The sequence below is a fragment of the Aulonocara stuartgranti genome (assembly GCF_965226115.1).
Source record: "Aulonocara stuartgranti genome assembly, chromosome: 18".
In the NCBI taxonomy this organism is placed as follows: Eukaryota; Metazoa; Chordata; class Actinopteri; order Cichliformes; family Cichlidae; genus Aulonocara; species Aulonocara stuartgranti.
Window position 1 is genome coordinate 13,644,417 of NC_138954.1, and position 24,935 is coordinate 13,669,351.

Sequence of the window (24,935 nt, forward strand, 5' to 3'; positions counted from 1 at the left end):
AAATTAACATCTATTCAATAAAGAGAAAATCCTTTCGATTTTACTTATTTTATTTACTTTGACAGAAAAACATCTGTCCTAAGCGTCAGTCGATGAAGTGGTGGCCTCCCTTGCTTGCGGCGATGGATCATAAATCTTGTTAAAGAAGGAGAAGTCAGATTCAGTGCCATGTTGCGTGCCCTGAAAAGAAACATATTTAAATAATCTGATAAAAAAAAAAAAAAAAAAAAAACAGGATTCCTGTTACCACATCATGTTTACTTACATCTATTCTGCAGTCATACAGGTCAAACATTGAGTTCTGGTTAATCGCATCGTCATCGTTCACAAATAGCTGCTGATTCCTGACCACAAAGTACAAATGTTATTGAACATCAAAAACGAGCAATCATTAATGTGCACCTGATGTTGAATCCCTAATCACTGTTGTTAAATTTACATTTTATTATGATTTTGGTTCAGCATAACAAGGACGATGAAGATGATGATCCCAGCAAGAACAATTAGCCCAACTGCAAGGCCGACAATCATACCTGCACACAAAGAGAACCATGATGAATGCACATTCAAACAGATGACTGTTTTTCCAATATTTAATTTTCTGAAAGACAAAGCTGACAGTATTCAAAGATGTTCTTCTTATCAGTGAAGGCAGATAAAAGCACATAAATGAGCAGCACTGTCTGGTCATTGTTTAGTCAAATACACACTGTCCGGTGGAGGTAAACATATGGGCTCAAAATGGGGTCATAAATATTTTGTACTTGTAAATCGGTTTTGTACTTGTAAAAAAGATTTGTATGTGTAAAAAAAATTTGTGCATGCGTAAAAAAGATTTGTATGTGTAAAAAAGATTTGTGCGTGCATAAAAAAGATTTGTATGTGTAAAAAAGATTTGTGCGTGTGTAAAAAAGATTTGTGTGTGGACTTAGCCCAAAAAGACCCCTGCAAGTTACAAGTACGAATTTTGACCCTATTTTTCTTCCTTTAAGCTGATTGGTCAATGTCATGTCAATCACAAATTAAACAATCCAATCAGAGAACAGATGGGTTTGACTGTCGGAGGGGCATTTTTTTTGAACTGCAGGTCCTTGAAGGGTAATCTCTATATAAATATCCGATAGCAGTTAGGTCCCCTTACTTTCAGCCAGTGTTGGGACTAACGCGTTATTAAGTAACGCGTTACAGTAACTACGTTATTATTGTGGTAACGAGCACGGTAACTAGTTATTATGCCAAAATCAGGAACGCGTTACTCGTTACTGGGATTTAGATAGGGTCGTTACTCGTTACTTCGTGTGGTGGCATCGCGGAGCTTCCACAGATTCAGTAACATTAGCAAGTGGTGGAGGCAGCAGGTGGATGAAGGAAAAGGGACGCAGAAGGAAAAGAGACCCGAGGTGGCCGCCGGTCCAAGTGTGAACTGAACTTCAGGTAAGAAGTTATGACCTGCAGTCTCTCTGGGTCAGATATAAACCAAGCTTAGGTGGAGTTTATTTTCGTTATTCTGACTTTTTCCGTACTGCGTGCTAGCTAGCATGACGGAGTTTCTATACAGCTGGGTGGGTGCTATGAAGTTAATGATGTTTAACTTTATTTTGTTCATAAGTTATTAGAGTTGCCAACCGTCCCGTCTGGTATTCAGAGAAAATATTACGCGTTTCTTATTGAGGTGAAAAGGAACAGTTTGTCCCGTAATTCAGCTACAATGAAAAAGGCACAAAGCTGGAGTTATTCTGTGTCTTTACGCTGCACAGCTGCCTCTTCTTCTCTCATTCTCCCCCCTCCCTCTCCCGTTTCTACTTCAATCATGAAACTGATCAATGATCAGCTGATCGGCTCTCTTGTTTGTTTATCGCCCACTTTGCGCTGAAAGAGGAAGCCAGCGGATGTCTCGCTAAACAACAGCAGCACGTTTAAGCTTGATCAGCTGTTGTTAGAATTTATTTAATATTAATTTCTAGTATCAGCTGATGTTTGCTGGAGCCACAGCTGTAAAAAAAGCTGCTGGTCATGATATGGTTTGGTTATCTGGTGAGAGGGAAACATGAAGATGAAACCAGGAGATGTCCTTACTGGATCATCAGAGCTGAGCAGGTGATGGAGAAACAGGTTTACCTTTTAGGTGACATGAATGAGTTGAAGTTATGAACTGTTTCTGAGAGACAAATAACACCAGGATCCTTTTTTAGGTAGCTGACAGCTGGTAACTGTGCAGGTGCGGATCTAGCAAAGTGTGGCCAAGGGGGCATGTAGGGCATTAACAGGGAAAGGGGGGCACAAAGAAATACTTTTCTTTCTTATTCTCATTTAAAATGTCTAGCTTTTAAAAAATAATTATCTGAATCTTACAACAAACGATTGATAGATTGATGCATATATACCATCAAAACAGTGTACATCACTGTCACAACAGTGTTTGTTTTCATTCAAAGGCTTTATGATTTTTCCTATAATGGTGGGCCAGTTTCTAGTCAAAATGCCCGGGCCAATTTTCTTTCCCAGTCCAGCTCTGTATGCAGCTCATCTGCAGTCTGGTGTTGCCTACATCTTCCTATTCAGAAGGCAGAATTTCTGAGTTCTGAGTACAATCGAAAGCACCACGACTGCAGTTTTTGTGTTGGATGTAAAAGGCGCACATGACTCTGTGACGTAGGCTAGAATCATGGCAGCAGTCAATGACGGTCCAGGCGTGGGATTTCTCTCGTGGAAATATGCACATTATCTTTTTCTTTCTATTGGTAGGTGGCACAGTGCACTTGTGGCAAGTAAGCAAGCTAGAAGACTGGCAAAGTTATGGAAGAAACACATTAACAAGAGAATTCTGAGTAAAACCAAAGTTACTTTCCCTAGTAACTAGTTACTTTGAAAGTAACGAGTAACTTGAAGTAACTGAGTTACTTTTGAGAGAAGTAACTAGTAATGTAACTAAGTTACTATTTTAAAGTAACTTACCCAACACTGCTTTCAGCAGCTGTTGAAAGGATTAAGTTGTGGTATATCAGTGGTTAGAAATACCATTATTACTTTAGGATTAGTTTAACACAACGTCAGGGCTGACCCGGGACCATTGCTGTGAGTCACAGCGCGCAGCATAAAAGTCCTTTCACATCAGACGCATCGGATGTGCTGCTAATGCTAATTGCTAACTAAAAGCAAAGGATCCAGAATTTGTTGCTGGCTGCTGGGCTCTGTGGGTTTTTGCAGCAGCTCTACCTGCACTAGATGCACCTGCTCCTTGTCGTTTTTATCTCCGACTTTATGTGAACTACAAGAGTTTGTGGAGGTTTTTTGCTGGTTCTTCAAAAGTTCAATAAAAACATGTATGCTAATCCATAACGAAGAAAGCTTTGTAATGAAGACTGTCATTCCCAAAACACTGGCCCGCCCCCCCGCGTCCGCAGCGCTGTCCGCAGCACTGTTGAAAAGGCTGTGGAAGTCCCTGTATTAAACACGTAGTCCTGTGACACAAAAATCACCAAACTCGGACGACCACAGACTGTTTTCCTTCGTGGTGATGAAGGTAAACGCTGGGTTGGCATGTAAAAGGGCATTTATTCCCTTCAAAGACCTGCAGTTCAAAAAAAGCGCCCCTCTGAGAGCCAAACCCATCTGTTCTCTGATTGGATTGTTACATTTGTGATTGACATGACATTCACCAATCAGATGAAAGGAAGAAAAATAGGGTCAAAATTCGTACTTGTAACTTGTAGGGTTTTTTTGGCTAAGTCCACACACAAATCTTTGTCACGCACACACAAATCTTTGTCACGCACACACAAATCTTTGTCACGCACACACAAATCTTTGTCACGCACACACAAATCTTTGTCACGCACACACAAATCTTTGTCACGCACACACAAATCTTTGTCACGCACACACAAATCTTTGTCACAAGTACAAAACCAATTTACAAGTACAAACTATTTATGACCACATTTTGAGCCCATATAGATCGCGACACAGACACTAAGAAACACAGGGCTTAAATACTCAGAGGGAGCAATCAGGGAATGAGTAACAGGAGGGAAACACAGCTGGGGCAAATCAGAACTGACGAGACCAAAGAAGCGTAACCTGAACACACTGAGAAAAGACAGAGACCTTCAAAGTAAAACAGGAAACACATAACACAGACTGAACAAAGACACAGACTCACATGCAGGCACTACAAAGGGAACAGAGACGTGGGACCAGGGCAGACACAAACACTGACTGAACACGGGGATATAGGAACTTAGGATACACATAGACGCGAACTAGACAAGGGGATGCAGGTGATAGGGGAGACAGAGCCATTAAAGAAGACAGAGACATAAACCATAAGACAGAACTCAAAGAAACCAAAGACTAGAAAGTATACATAATATAATAAACTCAAAAACCCTGGGTCAACGACCCAGGCATCCTAACACTAACTTCAAGCTGCCAAAATCAAATGATAAATATTCGTGACCCATTTAAAGTATCTTGATTTGAACAATTGGGAGTAAACCTTGCTTGGCAGTCTGTGCTATAAAGTGCAAAAGAAGAAAAAAAAAGAGACAGTGTCTGCCCCAAATATTAATGCAAGTAGGTGTTTTGCTATGGTCATTTGGGATCATATGTAAACCCACAAATAATTTGTCATTTTTTACATAAGAAAAGCATTTTTCCACAGTACAAGAAATTATTTTCTTCTAGTTTTCTATGAAAAAAAATAGTAAGATGTATTCATGAAGTTACAGTTACCCTTATTGTCAGAGTGATCAATGGAAGGCTCTGTGTAGCAGCTGCCTGGGATGATGGTGATATCATCAAGAGCAACATCCCCACCTGCCATCCTGCCTCGCTGATACACAAACACAAACTGTGGCAAGGAAAGAGAGAGAAGTTTAAAGGTTACATAAATATCTAAAAAAAAACATGAAGCAGACTGTAGCGAGGCAATGTAGCTGTCAAATATATACTGCTGCCCACCTCTCAGCTCACACAACTGTGTACAAATCACATAAGAAGAATATTACTTCCATGCAAAAACAAAATTATGATCCAGACTGCTTAAATTAAAGGGATTGGTATATCACTGTATGGGTGTATATGAGTGCTCAATTCCATGAATGAAGTCGGTGAGTCGCAGGTTTAACAAAAGAACTGACAAACAATCTGTAATTTAAATGTAAATAAAGTCTTAAAGCCCATAAATACAAGTGCATTTACAGCATGTATGCCATCGCCTATAAATTCAAACGTTTGCTCCTGACATCTGTCAAAATTCCCAGACAATGAAGGCTTTGAGAGAAAGTGAAATACTCAGCCACAAATTATATAAATCCTCAGTAAACCCATTCAAATACATAATCTCTTAAGTGCTGCTTTTAGTTTAATATTTCAGTGTTTTGTTAATGCTGAGGTTCATGAAGGGTTTGCATAAAAATCCTTGTCAGACCTTCTCTGCATAACTGAAATTAACATTTTGTCCATCCATAAGTAAAATTATCATTAAATATTATAAAGAACCAACTGAGAAGAACTGTTACGCATCAAAGAGCAAAGTTAAAACACGAGGAGCAATCAGGTCATCAAATGTTCATCGACTGATAACGACAAAAGCAGTGCAATACACACGTCCACGTCGTGACGCTGAATAAGATGAAACTGAATAAGTCATAATTTTAAATATATACCATAAGAATATAATATTACAACTGTAAGTGTTAAAACAAATAAATCAAACGTAGTGATAATGCAGCATTAATTTATATAGCAATTACTCTCACCTAGCACTCAAAGCCTTTTTTTTTAACAGAAACATTTTCATGTGATGTGGGGCCCTGGGATCCACATCTGAAAAGCACATAGTTTAAATCCTGAGTCACCAGGACCTGGGTTTGTTTACGTCCATAGGTACAAAGTGGGTAACCACTGTACAACCCATACCCCTATTATTATTATATGTATATATTTTTTTAAAATGGAGTAATTTTAGACTTCTAAAGTCAACTCCTGCCTTTGTTGACAGTCATCATAAAAATTGGCTAATGGGCTTTATCAAAAAGCAGTCATAAGAGTTTTTGTTCCAAATGTGTTACTTGTGTCCATCTGTGAATCATTTCTCTGTAATGGTAAGTAATCTGTAATGTAATCTGCTGCAATATAAAATCAACATTTCATTTTTCACTTTTATATTTTGTGTATTTCTCCACATGAAACTTATCACAAGCTCAGTAATACCCAAAATGCTTCATCATGCGTGACAGACACATTTGCCATCTGCCACTTTTCTCCCTTGTTTCCTGTTTCAGTCCACTTCAATAGGCCCACTTCATCACCACCAGCCTGCATTTTCCTGCAAGACAGGATGACACCCATTTATTTTATGTAATGCAGAAAATTTCATTCGTATAATAATATTGTTTAATATTAATGATCTTCAGACAGAAGTATTTACCTGTTATTTATATAGACACGGAGAGTCCCAACATGGTTTCCAAACATGTGGTACCAGAATGTGAGACAGTGCCCTCGTGTGGAGGGCTGTAAAACATCACTGACCAGGAAGGATGAGACTCCCCACTCACCCACAAAACTGTCCACGTAAACATAGTGACCTGATGGAAACACAGCAAGCACATTCAGATTAACAATAGCAGCCAGTGTCATAAAGAACTGTGATTTCAAACAAGCATGCATATCAAAATAATGAACGACAAAAGAATTTCCCTCAGGATAAATAAAGTTCCTCTTATCTTATCTTATCTTATCTTATCAGATGGTATACTTCCTTTAGGCCAAACACAGTCTACCGATGACAAATTATTCTATATAATCAATTCTGTCTCTATGCGGAACCTTATTGGCGAATAAAACTGCTACAATTAATATTTATATTCTATTTAGAATTAATCTAATTCATCTTTTTATATATCTGGAGTCTATCATAGACTCAGGCAAGTAAGAACTCCTCCAGGTTCCTCCAGGACCAAAGGAGACCCAAAAGAGACGTAAAAAAAAAAGTGAATGTTAGATTCAAGAACATCAGGTTAATGCAAACATTGAATAAACTTAGCTCTATATTTTCTGCTTGTGTAAAAAGTGACCTCCTGCTAACAGTTTTGTCGTCTGGTTTACAGCTTGCTTCTGCATTAGGCACCGAGCCAAGTGTTTCATGCATGAAATTTCAAACAGTCAGCGCTCATTTGCTATTTCTCACGAGCCAATAATTGTAAAGTGCTTTATTCGCACAATGATTCTTTATGAATGCTGCTTGAGTTACTCATGCTGTACAGGGAGTCCAGAATTATTAGGCAAATGAGTATTTTGTCCACATCATTCTCTTCATGCATGTTGTCTTACTCCAAGCTGTATAGGCTCAAAAGCCTACTACCAATTAAGCATATTAGGTGATGTGCATCTCTGTAATGAGAAGGGGTGTGGTCTAATGACATCAACACCCTATATCAGGTGTGCATAATTATTAGGCAACTTCCTTTCCTTTGGCAAAATGGGTCAAAAGAAGGACTTGACAGGCTCAGAAAAGTCAAAAATAGTGAGATATCTTGCAGAGGGATGCAGCAGTCTCAAAATTGCAAAGCTTCTGAAGCGTGATCATTGAACAATTAAGCGTTTCATTCAAAATAGTCAACAGGGTCGCAAGAAGCGTGTGGAAAAACCAAGGCGCAAAATAACTGCCCATGAACTGAGAAAAGTCAAGCGTGCAGCTGCCAAGATGCCACTTGCCACCAGTTTGGCCATATTTCAGAGCTGCAACATCACTGGAGTGCCCAAAAGCACAAGGTGTGCAATACTCAGAGACATGGCCAAGGTAAGAAAGGCTGAAAGACGACTACCACTAAACAAGACACACAAGCTGAAACGTCAAGACTGGGCCAAGAAATATCTCAAGACTGATTTTTCTAAGGTTTTATGGACTGATGAAATGAGAGTGAGTCTTGATGGGCCAGATGGATGGGCCCGTGGCTGGATTGGTAAAGGGCAGAGAGCTCCAGTCCAACTCAGACGCCAGCAAGGTGGAGGTGGAGTACTGGTTTGGGCTGGTATCATCAAAGATGAGCTTGTGGGGCCTTTTCGGGTTGAGGATGGAGTCAAGCTCAACTCCCAGTCCTGCAGCCAGTTTCTGGAAGACACCTTCTTCAAGCAGTGGTACAGGAAGAAGTCTGCATCCTTCAAGAAAAACATGATTTTCATGCAGGACAATGCTCCATCACACGCGTCCAAGTACTCCACAGCGTGGCTGGCAAGAAAGGGTATAAAAGAAGAAAAACTAATGACATGGCCACCTTGTTCACCTGATCTGAACCCCATTGAGAACCTGTGGTCCATCATCAAATGTGAGATTTACAAGGAGGGAAAACAGTACACCTCTCTGAACAGTGTGTGGGAGGCTGTGGTTGCTGCTGCACGCAATGTTGATGGTGAACAGATCAAAACACTGACAGAATCCATGGATGGCAGGCTTTTGAGTGTCCTTGCAAAGAAAGGTGGCTATATTGGTCGCTGATTTGTTTTTGTTTTGTTTTTGAATGTCAGAAATGTATATTTGTGAATGTGGAGATGTTATATTGGTTTCACTGGTAAAAATAAATAATTGAAATGGGTATATATTTGTTTTTTGTTAAGTTGCCTAATAATTATGCACAGTAATAGTCACCTGCACACACAGATATCCCCCTAAAATAGCTAAAACTAAAAACAAACTAAAAACTACTTCCAAAAACATTCAGCTTTGATATTAATGAGTTTTTTGGGTTCATTGAGAACATGGTTGTTGTTCAATAATAAAATTATTCCTCAAAAATACAACTTGCCTAATAATTCTGCACTCCCTGTATAACTGAACTCATGGCCAGAGATGGGCAGTAACGCGTTACTTGTAATTCGATTACTTTTTTCAGGTAACGAGTAAAGTAAGGGATTACTATCGCAAAAACGGTAATTAGATTACCGTTACTTTCCCGTAAGCACGCTGTGTTACTGCGTTACTAAAACCGTGATTTTTTTTGCGAGAATGTTTCATGACAGTGACGTAAGCGAGTGCGACGTTCGTGACAACAGCTGTGTGCAGATCAACAAAGGATAATATATCGATTGTGGGAGAGAGTATGAGTGTGCAGCGTTTAAAGCGTGGAAGTACTGACCTTACTTTGAGTTTGATTCCGTAAAAAGTGACAAAAACATTAGTGTCCGTTGTGCGTGGGAAGAAAACTTCTTTTTACAGCGAAAAAAAACCCCTAAACTTCCAAGCAAGCACCGAGTGCGCAACCACGTAATGGGAAATTCACAGAGAAACTCGCGGATTCTTCCACTGACCGCTGTGGCACACCTGCACCAGGGTAAACCTCCGCCTACCGCAGTCCTGCTTTACAGGTGAAAATAGAGCAACAGGGCTGCTAGTCTTTGATTTTATTTATTTTCTACTGTGTTTCACTTGCATCTATTTGAAAGACTGAGTGTAAACACAAAAAAATATTTTATTTTATGTTCTGGAATGTGCAGAAAATAGGTTTAAATGTTAAACAAATTTCTTCCAGTCAGAGAATTTTACATATAATTAAATTTTTGCTTGATGCATAAAGTTAAAAGATTAAAACTAATAAAACAAGTTTTAAAAAGGGACTTTTCCATTTGATTACATTTTGTATGATGGATTATGCAAAAAAAAGTAGAATTGGGCTGAAAGAGCTATTGCTTTATCACCTATTCAGGTTGTAAATCGTGCTTTTAAAAAGTAACGAAGTAACTAAGTAATTAATTACTTTTGAAAATAAGTAATCAGTAAAGTAACGGGATTTTTTGGGGAAGTAATCAGTAATTAGTTACTGATTACATTTTTCAAGTAACTTGACCAACACTGCTCATGGCAATTGTGTTTTTTGTGCATCTGTAAAGTCTACTTTTTGTCTCTATCCGGTATAGTTACTACCTTGTGTGGAATTAGTAGTGTGATCCACACTGGGTCCTGTATGTGGGTTCGGGGAACCACCACTGCCATGGAGCCAGTCTCCCTGGTCGACTCCTTCACCCAGGTTGCTCCAGCTACACATTGTGTCCTCAAAGTCACAAAATCCACGAGGAGGACACTGATTATCAGTCAGCTGTACATCATCAATAGCCATGTCCCCCTCCTGTGTAGGGCCGGCCTTCACACCTTCCACCACAATCTGAGACACAAAGCATGTACACCAGATTTTAAAAAAATCTTAGTGGAAGAGTTATTTTAGTGTTTTTTTTATATATTTTTGTATCATTTCCATGACACTGCACTGTTGTACACTCAAAGTAGTGTTACCAATTAATGTGCCATAATTTTTGTCTGCCCAAGAAAATAAACTCTCACAGTAATATGTGTTTATGCAGTTTTATGTGATCAGGTTTTGAAATATTGGTCTTCTGTTTTTTGTAGATTACTCTAATTCACCACATTATTACCAGGAAACACTTTAGTGTTTTCGGAGAACAATTAGTGCATGCGTTTCAACTCCATTTTACAAAAACAACTCTTTTTTCTACACAACACAAAGATTAAATGAAAATATGACACCTCTTACATTATTTTGAATATTTACAGATGTTGTTTAAACACAGTCAAATTAAGCAGCATATGAAAACAACATAAAGGAAATGGCTTACAAATATATACAGTTGTAGTAATGAAAAAAAAAACACTCCCAGAGTTTACTTGTGTAACAATACCACAATGTAGTGGAAGTGAAAGTACAGTGTCATCAAAAAAAAAGAACAACCTCAGTGGTGAGTAATAATACTGATTATGGGGACATAATGACCCACAGCAGGGTTAAACCTGTATTAAAATGTACTAATATTTTATAATTACTGAATTAACAGAAAAGCATTAACTATGTTTTATATTAGAATAAGTGTGTGTGTGAAAAATTAAAAATGTATTTAGACACTGTACTGCTTTTTTGTTGTTGTCTGTGCATCTATTTGTTCACACGTGTTTATTTATGTAACTGTTTTTGTGCCTCTGATCAAGGCACTGGTTTACAGCTGGAGCGCTGCCCTCTGCTTCTGTATGTACTGAATACACAAAACTAATTTTCTCACTGGACTAAATAACTTATTTATGACTTAAATTGCTCTGTTCACTAGTTTGGATGGATCTTTGTGACTCACTCTGTAAGGATGAAGCCGAGGCAGAAGAGAAGCCCGAGCGAACCTCCACAGAAGGCCCTGGTCTCCTGTCTGAGAGAAAATCAGAGCTTCCTTCCCATCTTCACTTTGCTGGTAAACATTTAGTGTCCCCATTCCTTTGCCATACATGTGGTACCACAGCTGCACGCAAGATCCTTTGTCTGAAGGACAAAAAAAATCACATCTGAATCCCCTGAACTGTTTTGGGCCTGTTTGAACGCGGGCCCCTGTCTGCATTATATAAAAATACTGCTGAGTCTCTCACCCGCTGGGTACAGAGGTGAAAACATTGCAGCTTTCTGGCCAGCTCGGTCAGTAGACGATGAAGGCAGGTAGAAGTAGTGACCCGTAGGTGTGCTGGTGGTGTGATCGCTCTCCGGTCCTGTGTAAGGGTTGTGAGTATATCCCTGATGTCTGATCCACTCAGAATCACTGGCTGCTTGCTGCTCCCAGTTACAGCTCCCATCCTCAAAGTCACACAAATCTGTACAACATTATTACATTTTAACTTAATCTGAGGACATTAGACATGACAGTTTTTGATTAACACTGTAATATCTGTTGCAGTTAATTAGCTCCCTGTGCCTTGGATAAGACTAGTTCTGCTGCAGTTTCAGTGAGCTGCTAAACTATTTTGTATTTTGGTCAGAGAGCTCCTGTTTGAACTCTAATAGAGCAAATGAATGAAATTGGAGTCTAAACTTAAGTAAACATCTCTTTGGAGCCAAGGGGTGGATGTTGGGATGATGGAAGTTTGAAACATCAGAGAGAGATGCAGCTGACAGAGGATGAAATAGAAATTTGGCAGCTTCCTCACAAATTTTGGAGGGCTTGTTTTGGTATCTGGGGAGAGGAGAGTGTGAGGCAGGGCAACTTGAAATGCCCATGTGAAGTACCTGGTATGTTTTTATACACTTATTGCATCATTTTTTAAATGAATACTTGCAAAATGACTATTACGCCCCCATTTAGCATTTTATTTGATCTATACAGTTAGTAAACTGAAAAGGAACAATATAATTACTTAACATGTGTGGCAAAAAATAGCAAATAACAGACATTAATGTGGTTGCTTGGAATTTTTATCATTTTCAGCTCCATTACCAGAAACAGGACATGCTCCAGGACTCAAGGAGATGTCATCAATGGCTATGTCTCCAGCCTCTCCCCCCACTGCTGCCTCCAGAACAACCTGGTGGACTTTCTGCAGGTTCACATGGCTCTGAACCTGCAGCCACTCATCTCCTTGGTTTCCTGATTTTTGCCACACCTACAGGAAAGACAGAATGTTGATTCACTCATCCCAATAAGGATGTGAGGAGGATTTTTGCAACACAGTGTTATGCACTGTCTGTTAAGGTTCTCAGTGTTATGCACTGAAAGTGTGCATCTTGCATTCATTATGCCATGCATTAATGTGATTTTGCAATCAGCATTTCACAAGAATGTGAAAAGTATAATAACACAGAGAAAAACACAGTGGAAACAGCCGCAAATATTTCTCAATCGGCCACACAGACGTTTTTTTCCCTTTTTTTTCCTGCAGTAAAGGGAAGTAACGTGTCCAGACTAAAACAGCATGACTAACAAAAAGAAAAAAAAAAACCTAAGTGGCCTTCTTAAGGCCTCTGCCATATTTTTTGGCGTTCACTGGATAAAATAAATTGAGAAAATGACTAATTTCATGCATATTTTTACCAGAGTTTTCTCTAAGGGATCAGATGTTTGCAGGAACATCTTGAGGGAACCCACAGTGGCTCCAAACATGTGGTACCAAAATGAAAAACAGTATCCTTTTTCACCAGCAGGTGGAAGCAGTGAAGACTTCAGCTGGGCTGAATCACCCTTTATGCTCGGTGAGGAGCTCTCGATGTAAAGGTATTTCCCTGTGAAACAAAAACAAGACAACTTCAAGGTCTCAACCTTTTAATAAAAATAAATTTGCAACTTATGTCCTAAGCTTGCATATGTGGCATGTGAGGAGTGATGCTCCACTTTCACATTGTGTCACACTGAGCCATAAAAGGTTTAAAGAGAGAATTTTAGAAACCAAAATTTGATAAATGCTAAAGGTAAAAAGAAATAGACATTTTGTAAGACTATAATTTTATGTATCATGCCACTGCTTCAAGCAATACAATACTATTTCTTTTTGGTTATATAGTCCCAAAAACTAAGCTAATGTTTATAACAATTTATGAAAACTCCCCAGTTAATCAATTTTAAGCTTTAACTGTGGAATTAAGATGCACCATCTTGCAGTTAGTCTTGCAGGATTTGTCTTTTATGTGCATTCTGCCATTTTGTGATGGACATTACTCAGTCTGTCCTGTTCACTCAGTTCTACTTGTTATAATGTCAACAGTCAATTTACATTAATGGTCTCTTGTGGTTACAGTGGCTGATGCTCAGCAAAGGTTACAAAGGCCAGCCTTGATGGACACAAGGCATCTGGCACTTGCATAAATATACAGACTAGCATAATGAAAATTTAGCATGAGGTAAAAGGACCTTTGCTGCTGGTGTGGTCTCCTGCAGGCCCGGTGTTAGAGGTTTGAGTGGGACCTGCCCCGCTAAGCCAGTCCAGCTGATCCTCAGCCCCCTGAACCCAAGCACACAGACCATCTTCAAAAGAACAGCCAAAGGACGCCAGAGCTGAGAAGGGAAGGAAAACAAAAATAATCCTGGAAGTCTGAACATGGCACAAAAATGGATATAAAATGATACATGCACCACACTCATTCCCCTACCTCTCATGTCATATATTCACTAACAGTCACTTTGAATTAACTTTATTTACCTGGAGGTTGGTAGGATTTTTCACAGTTTAGGAAAGAGATATCATCCACAGCAACAACATGAGAAGCAGCTGCATTATTCATGCCACTGAACAAAACCTGGTGACAAAAATGGTCAGGCACTTTTTAATGATTAGTATTTATTATTTATTATTATATGAAACTCATTTGTTCTCATTGCTTCCTGTGTACATTTTTCATTGTTGAGAGGAGGCAAAATCAAACACCTTATAAGGCTGCTGGTGCAGGCCGAGAGGCAGATGCTCCGGGCTCCAATGAGAGACGGTGCTGTGACTACGTGACCACAAGATTGCTTCACTCCCTCCAGCTTGCTGCATAAGCACTCTGAGTGACCCAGCGCTCTCTGCACTGATGTGGAAGTGAAACCTGTGTGTAGGAAAGAAGGAAGGAAGACGCAGAGAGAGCGTTGGATTGGGAAGACACTTGCATGGTAGAAAGAGGGGAGGGGAGCTTTGAAGCATTGAGCAATTCATACACGGACATATCCATCAAATATATCCATCAAAATAACCAGGTTTGACGCGATCATTTGTCTGCGCATCACTGCTTACCGAATCTGGCAGTAGGGGGACGAAGGAGACAGCGGGGGACTCTGGAGTTGAGCTTCACTCTGTGTAGACCCCTTACTGAAATTAACTCTCATGTAGTAGCCTGAGAATAACAGACACGTGGTGATTAAACACGCTGTGAAGTGAAGCTATGACAATAACATCAATGAACTACTCAATAACAGCCACCTGTGTCTGCAGTGTGATCAGTGGGTGGCTCAGTGTTGTTACTGGCTCGCTGCCTCTGCCACTTGCTCTGTCCATCGCTAACATCAGTCCATCGGCACTGATCATTCTCAAATGTGCACGGACCTGAAGGGTTCAAATCAAGAGATGTAACACTGCTGTGGAAATCACTCACTCGAGAGAAGTAAACCGCTTTTAAAAGATTTTGTGTTGTATGCAGGTGCGTCAGTCAAAGGAATTTCTGCTGATAAAACAGTCACAATATTCATGGTCATCACGGCCAAAGAAAAAACAGGTGCTGGGCCCAAACACAAGCCTCAAAAGAAAGAAGAGCATAACTGATCCAGTTTTCTCCTGTTAAAGGCATACAATTGGTTTTGGTGGCAATTACAGTGCTGTGAAAACGTTTTGCCCCCTTCCTGAGTTCAAAAGGCAGTTTTGATGATTTCATTTATTAAGGGAATAAAAGCTATGCAAACCTACTAGTCTCCCATATATGAAAAGTACTCACCCCTTAAACCTAATAATTGTAAGTCACCACCCTCGGCAGCGAAGTGTTTGCGATAACTGGCAATGAATCGTTCACATTGCTGTGGAGGAATTTTGACCCACTCTTCTTTGCAGAATTGTTATAATTCAACCACATTGGAGGGTTTTCTAGCACAAACAGCCTATTTAGGGTTATGTCAAAGCACTGAAATTGTCATCAAGGCTTACAAATCACAACACTGCATAAGTGTGCGAGGACTTAAATTTCTTCTTTCATTGGCGCTGAAATTGCACATGACCTGTTTGGGGATAAGTGTGCAACTCATTTCTATGCAGAGTCCATCTGTATCTGATTTCTTGCGCTTATGAAAACTTTCCCAACTATTCCAGTGCTTCTTTTTTATACAGCACGGCTTAAAAAAAATGAATATTTGGCATAAAAAAAAGCCTGAGAATAAAACTATCTTTATACAGTGGATAAACACTGTAAGTAAGAGTGAAATTTCATAATACTGTTTGGTAATATTTACTCTACCATATTTACTGTCAAAATGTAAAAACACTAATAATGAAATTCAGCAGCACCACAACATGCAGGCTTTAAAATGGGATGAATAAACCATTTTAACCATTGCAAAGGAGGAATTATTTTAAGGACTGTCGCAGTAGGCAACATTAGCATTTAGAGGACTACAGAAGTGTATTTTATGGCAGCGTTACTGTTTTAAATGACCTCTCCAACTAGCCACATTCAGGAAAAACAGTGATTAAATGGATTTTTGCCACAACTTTGATAATAACACTTTTTTCAAGACAAACTTGAATACAATATGCAGCTCTCACCACAGCCGGCTTCGTCTTCCCCCTGCGGGCAGTCTAGATGATAGTCACATTGTAAGGTAGCCAGAATACACACTTTTCCCTGTGACTGCCAGCAAAAAAACTCATTATCCTGCATCAGGAAAAAAAAGAGACAAATACCCACTGTGTATTTAGACTTGTTTATAATTTATGTTTCCTAAGTTTGCTATCACAGAAATAAAGTCAGATTCTGCAGCTTACCTGACAGGGGTTTATTGGTGCAGTAGAGGTCAAGTGTGGAGAAGTGGGTGTGTTAGAGGTTGATGGTGGGGCAGAGGTTGACGACAGGTCAGGTAGCTCGCTGTTGTTAGGGTCAAATACACAATCCCTGGAGAAAGATACATCGTCCAGTGCAACCAGACCTCTGAGACCGTCGCCGAGCTCATACCTAAAGACAATCTGAGGATAAAACAGAGATTAGACTGTGGCCTTTTAGCTATTATTCTGCCAGGGAACTGCTCTGATACAACACATAATTATATTGTACATATAAGAAGTATTCATTCGTCTACAGATACTTTTATGCAAAGGCCTCAACAGTCTTCTTGGTCTTATAATTTCAATAATGTCTGTAAGCTTCAGGGATTTAAGGCTATTATTTAAGTTGATGTCTAACAGCATTTATACACATGAGGCAGTGGCTGCCATTCAATTAACTGCTTGTGTCCTCACTAACCTTGCTGCTGGTTGCGGAGGACAACGTAACCTCGGCTCTCTGCCAGCTGTAGCTTTGTGATGCTTCCCTGGTCCATAAAACTCTGTCGTCACTACCGGACCGTAGAGTCCTGGACTGTGCAGTCAGTCGGCCTGAAGCATCATTCAGGCTGAAGTAGAAGAATCTCACCTGAAAGTATTACAACAGTACCGTGAGCATAAAAAGAACGGGCTGACGACAGGATGGTGTTTGCTAAAGAATTCTTGTAGACTCAGCAACCTGCAGGAGTAGTTAATACTTTACTGCAATTACTCAAGATAAGAATCAGAAAGGTAATAAAAATATGTGTAGATAAGCATTGTTATTACTGTAGTATAATTACAGAAGTGTTCAGCAGTTTTATTTGTACTGTGCCCCATAAGTGCTTCATATAGATGCTATTAAATACATCAAAGGTTATTATTATTATCTCCTGCAGTTTGTCAATCTGTCAAGATTTTGCCCCCATCAGCTATTACTATTATCTGTATTAATGAAACCACTGCAGCTTATTAAAAGCTTATTAACTGCCTGCTTTTTCTCCCCATTTGACATTTTGGTGATTTTTTTTATTTTTTAGCTTTTATGGAACTTTATGACTTGTCAGTACCCTAAAAAACACAAGGTGGTGTTTTTCTGTAAACAACACTTTAATTTACATACAGTAAACTCACTTTGCAATTAAAGCTGGGCAATAAAGTTTTGGACAGAATCTCTGATGTCTCGCCACTTGCACTCAGGTGAGTTCCAGGTATAATGTAGTGACCTGTTTGGATAAGACGGAATTAAAAACTAAAATAAATCATAGCATTACTGATTCAAAGCAAAGTTAATTCAGACTTTAACTCTTAGACCTGCATCAGAATTTTGTGTGTGGTCCCTGTGAGGTCCGTGGTGGGGCCAGGCGTCCTCTCCTTTGTGATATGTCCACTCAGCTCCGGGTGTGTCCACATCGCTTGCTGCCCAGGAACACAGGCCGTGTTCGAAGCTGCAGCGCTCCAACACACCTTGTAGCTCTACGTGATTAGCAGATAAAGAAAGAAGTGAATAATTAAAAAAATAAATGTAATTAATACAAAAATTCAGTTTCCAAGTACAAAATCTACCACAGAGCATTTTTTCTTTTCTCACCACAGTTGTTTTCATCAGACCAGTCCCCACAATCATCGCTGAAGTCACAGACATGGTTGGTGTCCACACACACGCTGTTGTTGCATGTGAACACACCCTCAGGACACTGAGGGTGTGGCTCTAATAATAATTTTTAAAAAGATAAAAAATAAATGTCCAGAAGGGACAAAATAGTAAAGAGGACATCAGAGCGCACAGGGTGAGCAGGTAGCCTACCAGGCAAGCTGCAGTTGGTGAAGTCCACATCATCAATAGCGATGTATCCGGGTATATCGAAGGTCCTGGAGGCCTCAAACAGGATGGTGAAGTCCTGAGGTATTCTGCCAATCGTTACTTCACCGTGTTGCCATGAATCTCCGTGGTTACCAGATAACCACCACAGCCTGGTGGTCCTGGATCCCTCCTTCAGTAGCACGTTCAGCTCTTCTGCATCTGTTGATTGATTGTTGCAAAGGTTGGAATAAATTTTTTGAATTGTATTATTTATTTATTTATTTATTTGCTGAAGACATAGATCCTATAAACATACCCTCCCCATACATGTTGTAGAAGAAGTGCAGTATGCAGGTGGTGCTGGCCTGTTTCATAAGGGGACTCTGGAGGGTAGCAGGGCTCATTTGATCACCCTGGTTAGGTTCCACTGCCATGTACCAACCTGGACACATCAGATCAGAACCTACTTAAAACTGCTGATTGTCTACACTTATCTCAGTGTGAAACTGCATAAACACAAGTGTTGCTAAGACTTTCCAAATTGTACAAAAAGACAAAAGCCGGCTGAGATTGTAAGAAGAGTCCAGGTTTAGGAAAAGTAATCTGAGACAGTTTGATTTGACGCTTGGTGTAAATGTATTATTATATCTTTAGTGTGTGTATTTGGCCTTGCCTAGATTAGTGCCCAGAGTGTGGTCCACGGGTGGTCCTGTATTCCCAGTAACGTTCCTTCCTCTCATCCACCGACACTGGCCAACACTGATGTCCTCCCAGTTACATGTGCCATTCTCAAACGAGCAACCCGCAAACCCCAAATCTGTTTCATTAACTGTGTCAAAAAGAAAACAAAATATTTTGTGTAACTTGATTTACTAAGAAAAAAGGGAATGCAACAAAAAAAAAAGAATAGCTGTACCTTGACAGAGGCCTGGTGTGAGAAAAATGTCATCAATGGCAATGAATCCTCTGCTAGTCTCTGCCTCGATCAGCAGCTGTTTTTGAGAGAGCATGTAAATATGTATATAATATTCCTGGGTTCTAATGTAACAGCTAAATCTGTTTGCAATACCTGGAAAGGTTTGGATGTCTCTACAGACTGAGAGAACTTGCCCCAGCGGCTCTCACTGCTGTTACTGTGGAACATCAGATCCTCGTCTGACGGCCCTGAATGTATGAACACCTGCAAAGTCCCGGAGTCGCTGATGGACAACAGGAAAATTGTTTTAGTTGAGAGAAAAAAAAGAGAGATTCTTGTTAAAAACAAGAAATATACACTTTTCATTTCCAAAACTAATAATGGCATCTTTCTGCTACAGGGTTAAAAGGCTGCTGGTTTCACTGTTGGTAGTGCAACTCTTTTTGGAACAAACTGAACTCTGCCACAGAATATTCTCAGTCTTGCACAAAGTAAAGCAGGTGATTCATGAATACATGACATTTGTGCACACTTCTTGAGGAAGTCAGTGAGGAAACTACACAAGATAAACAGGATAAAGTGCAACCTGATTTTTTTTTGCTGACCTGTTGTCCATGTGGTACCATAAAGTGAGACAGGATGTGGTGTCTTTAAGTTGGATCCATTCAGACACTACCTGTGCAACACTGCTGTGACTTTGGTTTGGTGACGAGCTCAACAGGAACCGACCTCCATGCAAAAAGAAAACAAAATTCACACAATAAATAAATACAGTTAATATTTAATGCTGCTCCTTTTGCTGTTTTAACAATTCAAACTTGGGGTACACCAGCATAAACGTTAAAAGATTAAACATATTATTTTCTAATGATATTAATGCAGTTGTTAAGGTTTAGATATTTATAAATAGAGAGCATCTAGAATTTAGAAACATTACATCTAGTCAGGGAGGAGGTTAGGTCAGCAACAGGACATAAGTCAGGGATAAAAAAAAGAGAAGTATGTTTCAAGTAACTATGTTATGTCAGTTAAAAATTAACTTCAGTTCACATAGATCAGGTTGCAACATCAACAGGTTGCAACATCAGCAGTTTTTGATTATAATTAACTAAGTTTCAGATGATTCACACCATCTGTCACATTTTGAAACTTCAAACAAAGACAAAATGTTCACTGGGAACTGAAATCCACACCATTGGTTGACTTTCTGAGTGTTTAGCTTTAGCTATTTGTAAGGCAGATAAGAGCAGTAAGGGTGAGCTTAAACTGTAACGCTAGTGTCAGCTAGAAGACATTTAAGTAGTGCAGAGCTGATGGGAATCCCAAGAGTCACCACTTTAATATTATACATAAAATATGTAAGCAAATAAAAAATGTTGGTCAGTTCAGTTTTAAGGATTTAAATGTATTTTAAATAAGTCTGAATACTGTCTATGCCAATGCGGATATCAATGAAAAACTGAGCTGTCAGCCACTAGAGTTTGAACCAAAATAAATTCTTTCTAAACCAAGAGTGGTTTCTTGATTGTTTTATTCAATATGCACAAATATGCAAAATGTGCATGCAAATCTCCCTAAAAGGCTCAAAAAGCTGATATCATCAGACTAAAATGCAATGGAGGTCATATAAATCCTTGTAAGTCCTGTACCAAGTCTTGCAAGACGATGGAAAACCAACCCAACATGTAAGAATCTTTATCCAAATGTATCAAAGAGAACTGTTGGCTTATCAAGTTTTTTTCCCCCTGTATATCACATTTTTGTGGCTAAAACTTTGACTCAGTAATCCTTGTTTAAGGCCATACCCTCCGGGGTTTGAGTGGTGTGGTCTGTTGGTGGACCGTGGAAGCCTCCTCTGGCCAGCACCCAGTCATGTCCGTCTTCTTGGAGGATGTTGACCCAGGTGCATTGTCCAGACTCAAAGTCACAGCTACCCAGAGGACTACAGGCTCCGTCCCTCACAGAAAAGTCATCAATTTTCACTGTGGTATTCGTGCCATGCACATGAACAGCCTTAAACACCACCTGATCAAGCAACACAGCTGTTTTAGGTAGAATTCCCACAGAAGATAAAGAAAAATACAAAATGAAACATACTGGAAGAATAAGACTGTCTGATTGTCAGAAAAGAAAACAAATGCTTTTACATTGAATTTTGTAGGTGATGACACCATGACCTCTGCCACCTCCCAGCCTGCAGAGAGCCCTCCAGTCTGCTGCCAGAGGACATCACCAACTTCTGCGCTTTGTCTTATATGGATAGCGAGGTTGCTAGAGGAGTCTGTGGGTAACCAGTACCTAAAAATAGTACATTTACATTAAGTGTACAGTAATATGTGCACCAGTCTTCAACCTCCAATTGTAAATCTGTGATGGATCTTTGAACTCACCAGAAGCGCACACACATTTCTTTAGCTGAAGGTAAATCTGGTGTGAACAGCTCAGCGATCTCATCCTGTGTAGAATTTGATGTTACCGTCATGTAGAAACCTATAAAAACAAAATTTGTTTTGTGACAAAAATGCAAAGACGACTGTTGACTGGGACATTTCTGAGAAACGATGACTAAAATCTGAGGCAGAGAACAATGCTGCTACTTTCAGACAATTTGTTGAACTTATGACTGATTGTGAAAATCAGCTTATGGCAATTTATAACATTCCTGCTTCAGTGGTAAAATATTGTATTGTATTATATTGTCTGTAACAGCCGTCTAAGCTTTAGCTGCCATCTAAAAGGTGTCAAACACTGCAGAGGATTAGCTAAAAGAAGAGCCTACACCTCGATAATCCTGCAGGCCTGTTAAGTAACAGAATCCTTTTTTTAAACAGAGTTGTATGAAATATTAGATATAACACATCAAATACAGATGATTGGATTGAGTAATAAAGCTATGCAGTATTTTCGCATTAAAACAATGTGTTACATTATGCAACATACTCCTTCTTGATAATTATTTTACAAGATGATGAGTCGCATTTTTATTGTGACTTATTATTGTAGAGCTCTGATCCACAAGTTGATATCAAGGGACAAACTTAGGACTTACAATATATTACCATTATAGTTACAGCATAAATATTGTCCTGTAGGAGTGAGACCATGACTGCTCAGCTCTGTTAATCCCACATTGTGCAGTGGCACTGTGGCACAGTTCAGCACTCACCATTCTCAGTTCCATATGTGTGATCCACATGATGCTTTGTTCCTTTTCTGCGAATCCAGCGACCCAAATGACTCACATCATTCTCAAAGCCACACAAGTCCGAGTCAAACCCACACACATCTAAATGGTGTTTAAAACAAAAAGGTTGCAAAGTTTTATTTTATTTATTTATTTGATATTGATTTGATGTTATTTGACGATAACTGGGAGTACTGAGTTAATGTTTACATACCGTGATTACTGCAGGCCCCCTCTTTAACTTTAACATCATCAATAGCAATGAATCCTTGACTGCTGGTGTCTCTTTGACCACTAAACACAATCTGTGAATTAAGGATGATGCAAAGTTTAATGCTGCCAAAGTGCTACATTAAATGTTTCTGAATTAGAGACATTTCTATTCAGAGTCAGAAGCTAAAAAATTACTTGAAAATTGACTGACATTTTTATGGCAAGGTGAGGTTTACCTGTACTATGTCATTCATGCTGAGGGTTACTTTCGCATTCATCCACTCTGGATTCTGCGTTCCCCGACGAGTCCAAACTAAGAGTTCAGATGATTGCTAGAAAAAATTATGTAAAGGAATGTGAAGAAATCTGAAGATGATATAAAGCACAGCCTGAAACTGAAGGTTCAGTTGTGTTAAAAAGGTTACATACTGTTTGAACCAGCAGATCCAGGTTTGACACTGAAGGCCCGAGCATGTGATACCAGAAATCAACACAGATTGGTGACGCACAAGTAATGACAGGAACAGAGATGACTGCTTTTTCACCATTCTTAGATCCAAATCCATTAATAAGTAGAAAGAAACCTTGATAGAGAGGGGAAAATGGATGAAGATGAGAATAAAAGGCCGGGCTGTTGTGAAAACAGGAGAATACTGTATAGGCAGGGTGGAGTGGATGGAGATGGGTGTCAGAGGTGACAGAAACATACCAACAAGAGAGAAAGGAAATCTTTACAAGTTGGTTGTGAGATGTATGATGTAATCATGTATGGTTTGAGATGGTGACCCTGACAAGAAGACAGGAGGCTGAGTTGAAGGTACCAAGATTTTCACTGGGAGTGATACACGAGATTAGAAATATGTACATCAGATGGACGGCTCAGGTTGATCAGCTTGGAGAAAAACCTAGAGAGGCAAGGCTGACATGATTTGGACATTTGCAGAACAGGGATAGTGGATATAGTGACCGAATGGTGTTGAATATGGAGCTTCTAAACAGGAGAATAACAGAAAGAGAAGTAGTGATGTAGTAAAGGATGACATGCAGAAGGTTGATGTGACAGGTGAGGATGGTAAGGACAGGGTGAGTTGAAGGCAGATGAGACACTGTTGTGACCTCTACAAGGAACAGCCAAAAAAAGAAGAAGAAGAAAGAAAGAAAGACTTTCTCTAGAAAAACAAGACAAAGGATAACTGGGTATCAAAGTTGTTCATTATTTTTCAGCTAAGGTGTATCACTAGACTTCTGTTATAAATGCACTGCCTCTGTGCTTATATTACTGTCAATAATGAATACCTTCATTATTCCCAACAGTATGATCATACTGAGGTCCATCCCATGGTTGCTCAACTGGAAGTCCAATACTGAGAGTCCAGTTCAAATCATGATTGGCCTCCTGGACCCAGTTACACAGACCTGTTTTTACAAGAGAGTATTCAAACACGATATAAGTACATGAGCAGGAAAGAAAAAATTGACATACTCAAATTGAGAAAAATGCATGTAGGAGTGGTTACACATTCATATCTATAATATTTTAAAATGTTATAGATAGATCATATATAGTTATAGTTATATAACTATATATGTTATAGATCATATATAGTGATGGATATAGCCAATGCATACTTAGCGAAGTCGTGTTATGAAGCCCGGTGTTTTGAACTGGGCATGAAGGAGATGGGATACCAATAATACCAACAAATATTGTAAATTCATTTATATTTCTTTATTGTTCATTGAGCTAAGTTGTGTCCATATATTTCAAAGTCACTGATGATTAAAAGAAAAACACAATGGCAATGATTATGAGCTTTTAGTTGTGGAAAAAGCTCTTAAAGGTAATTTTATGTCTAACATTTTCATTATCATGACCATGATTTGTAAGCTCTAATGCCAGTAATCATAAGAACTTGAATGGCATTTCATTTTGTAGCATACTATTAACAAATGAAGCTATTTCTGCTAAATTTCTGGTAAATTTTGCACTTTTACCTTCTTCAAAGGTGCAGTCCATGGCAGAGGCAGGAGCGCTGGTCATGGTGGTGGTTGGGTATGGTGTAGTGGTTGGAATGAGGTCATCACAAGACATGTTCCTGATTATGTGAACGTCATCCAGGGAAAAGCTGTCATCTGTTGAGGCGGGACACCTGGCTTGCAAAATAATCTGCGATAAAGAACAATAGAAGTTTAAAACTCTGCGCTGATTTATCATTGGTCAATATTTTCATGAGAAAATCAACATCAAAATGATGCAATTCTTACCTGGTGAGGGCCTGATGCGCTATAATCCACCCTGTCTCTGATCCAATTGTTATTAGAAAATCCACTTGTATTCCACACAGCACGCAGTCCAGCAGGCTCATTGACAAACACCGTCAGTGTAATGGCTGAAGGCTCTGGGTCATCAAGAGAATAATTAAGTGTTATTTCTTTGTTTATACTATGTTTGTTATTAGAGGTTCTCTGTTTGGTTCTTAGTTATGTTTACTATTTATGTATAAGTTATTTAAAGTTTTATTAT

The 24,935-nt window shown here is 39.3% G+C and overlaps 2 protein-coding genes across 2 annotated transcripts in view; both read right to left on the minus strand.

Moving 5' to 3' along the window:
• On the minus strand, window positions 1-24,556 carry LOC309693213 (apical endosomal glycoprotein). Its single transcript, XM_082512239.1, has 37 exons — window positions 24,407-24,556; window positions 23,708-23,827; window positions 22,841-22,995; window positions 22,648-22,743; window positions 22,413-22,503; window positions 22,181-22,300; window positions 21,405-21,504; window positions 21,162-21,312; window positions 20,820-21,039; window positions 19,620-19,743; window positions 19,168-19,297; window positions 19,015-19,090; window positions 18,772-18,927; window positions 18,415-18,540; window positions 18,102-18,317; window positions 17,886-18,005; window positions 17,609-17,770; window positions 17,429-17,520; window positions 16,737-16,904; window positions 16,262-16,459; window positions 16,043-16,151; window positions 14,714-14,836; window positions 14,528-14,627; window positions 14,183-14,342; window positions 13,958-14,054; window positions 13,669-13,812; window positions 12,856-13,043; window positions 12,262-12,427; window positions 11,423-11,641; window positions 11,140-11,318; window positions 9,926-10,163; window positions 6,434-6,593; window positions 6,217-6,331; window positions 4,735-4,852; window positions 440-533; window positions 266-344; window positions 1-180 (listed from the first exon to the last, which is right to left on the minus strand). Exons 1-37 carry the CDS (start codon window positions 24,501-24,503, stop codon window positions 79-81), a joined length of 5,109 nt encoding a protein of 1,702 aa, XP_082368365.1. The 5' UTR covers window positions 24,504-24,556; the 3' UTR covers window positions 1-78.
• The window catches only part of LOC309694743 (apical endosomal glycoprotein-like), a gene marked incomplete at its 3' end in the record, with an annotated part of 4,590 nt that continues 4,195 nt past the window's right edge, over window positions 24,541-24,935 (minus strand). The window contains exons 10-11 of the mRNA XM_082514953.1: window positions 24,742-24,810; window positions 24,541-24,578 (exon numbers count right to left, since the gene is read on the minus strand). Of these exons, the coding sequence (XP_082371079.1) occupies window positions 24,541-24,578; window positions 24,742-24,810 (107 nt within the window). The remainder of the gene's footprint in view (window positions 24,579-24,741; window positions 24,811-24,935) is intronic.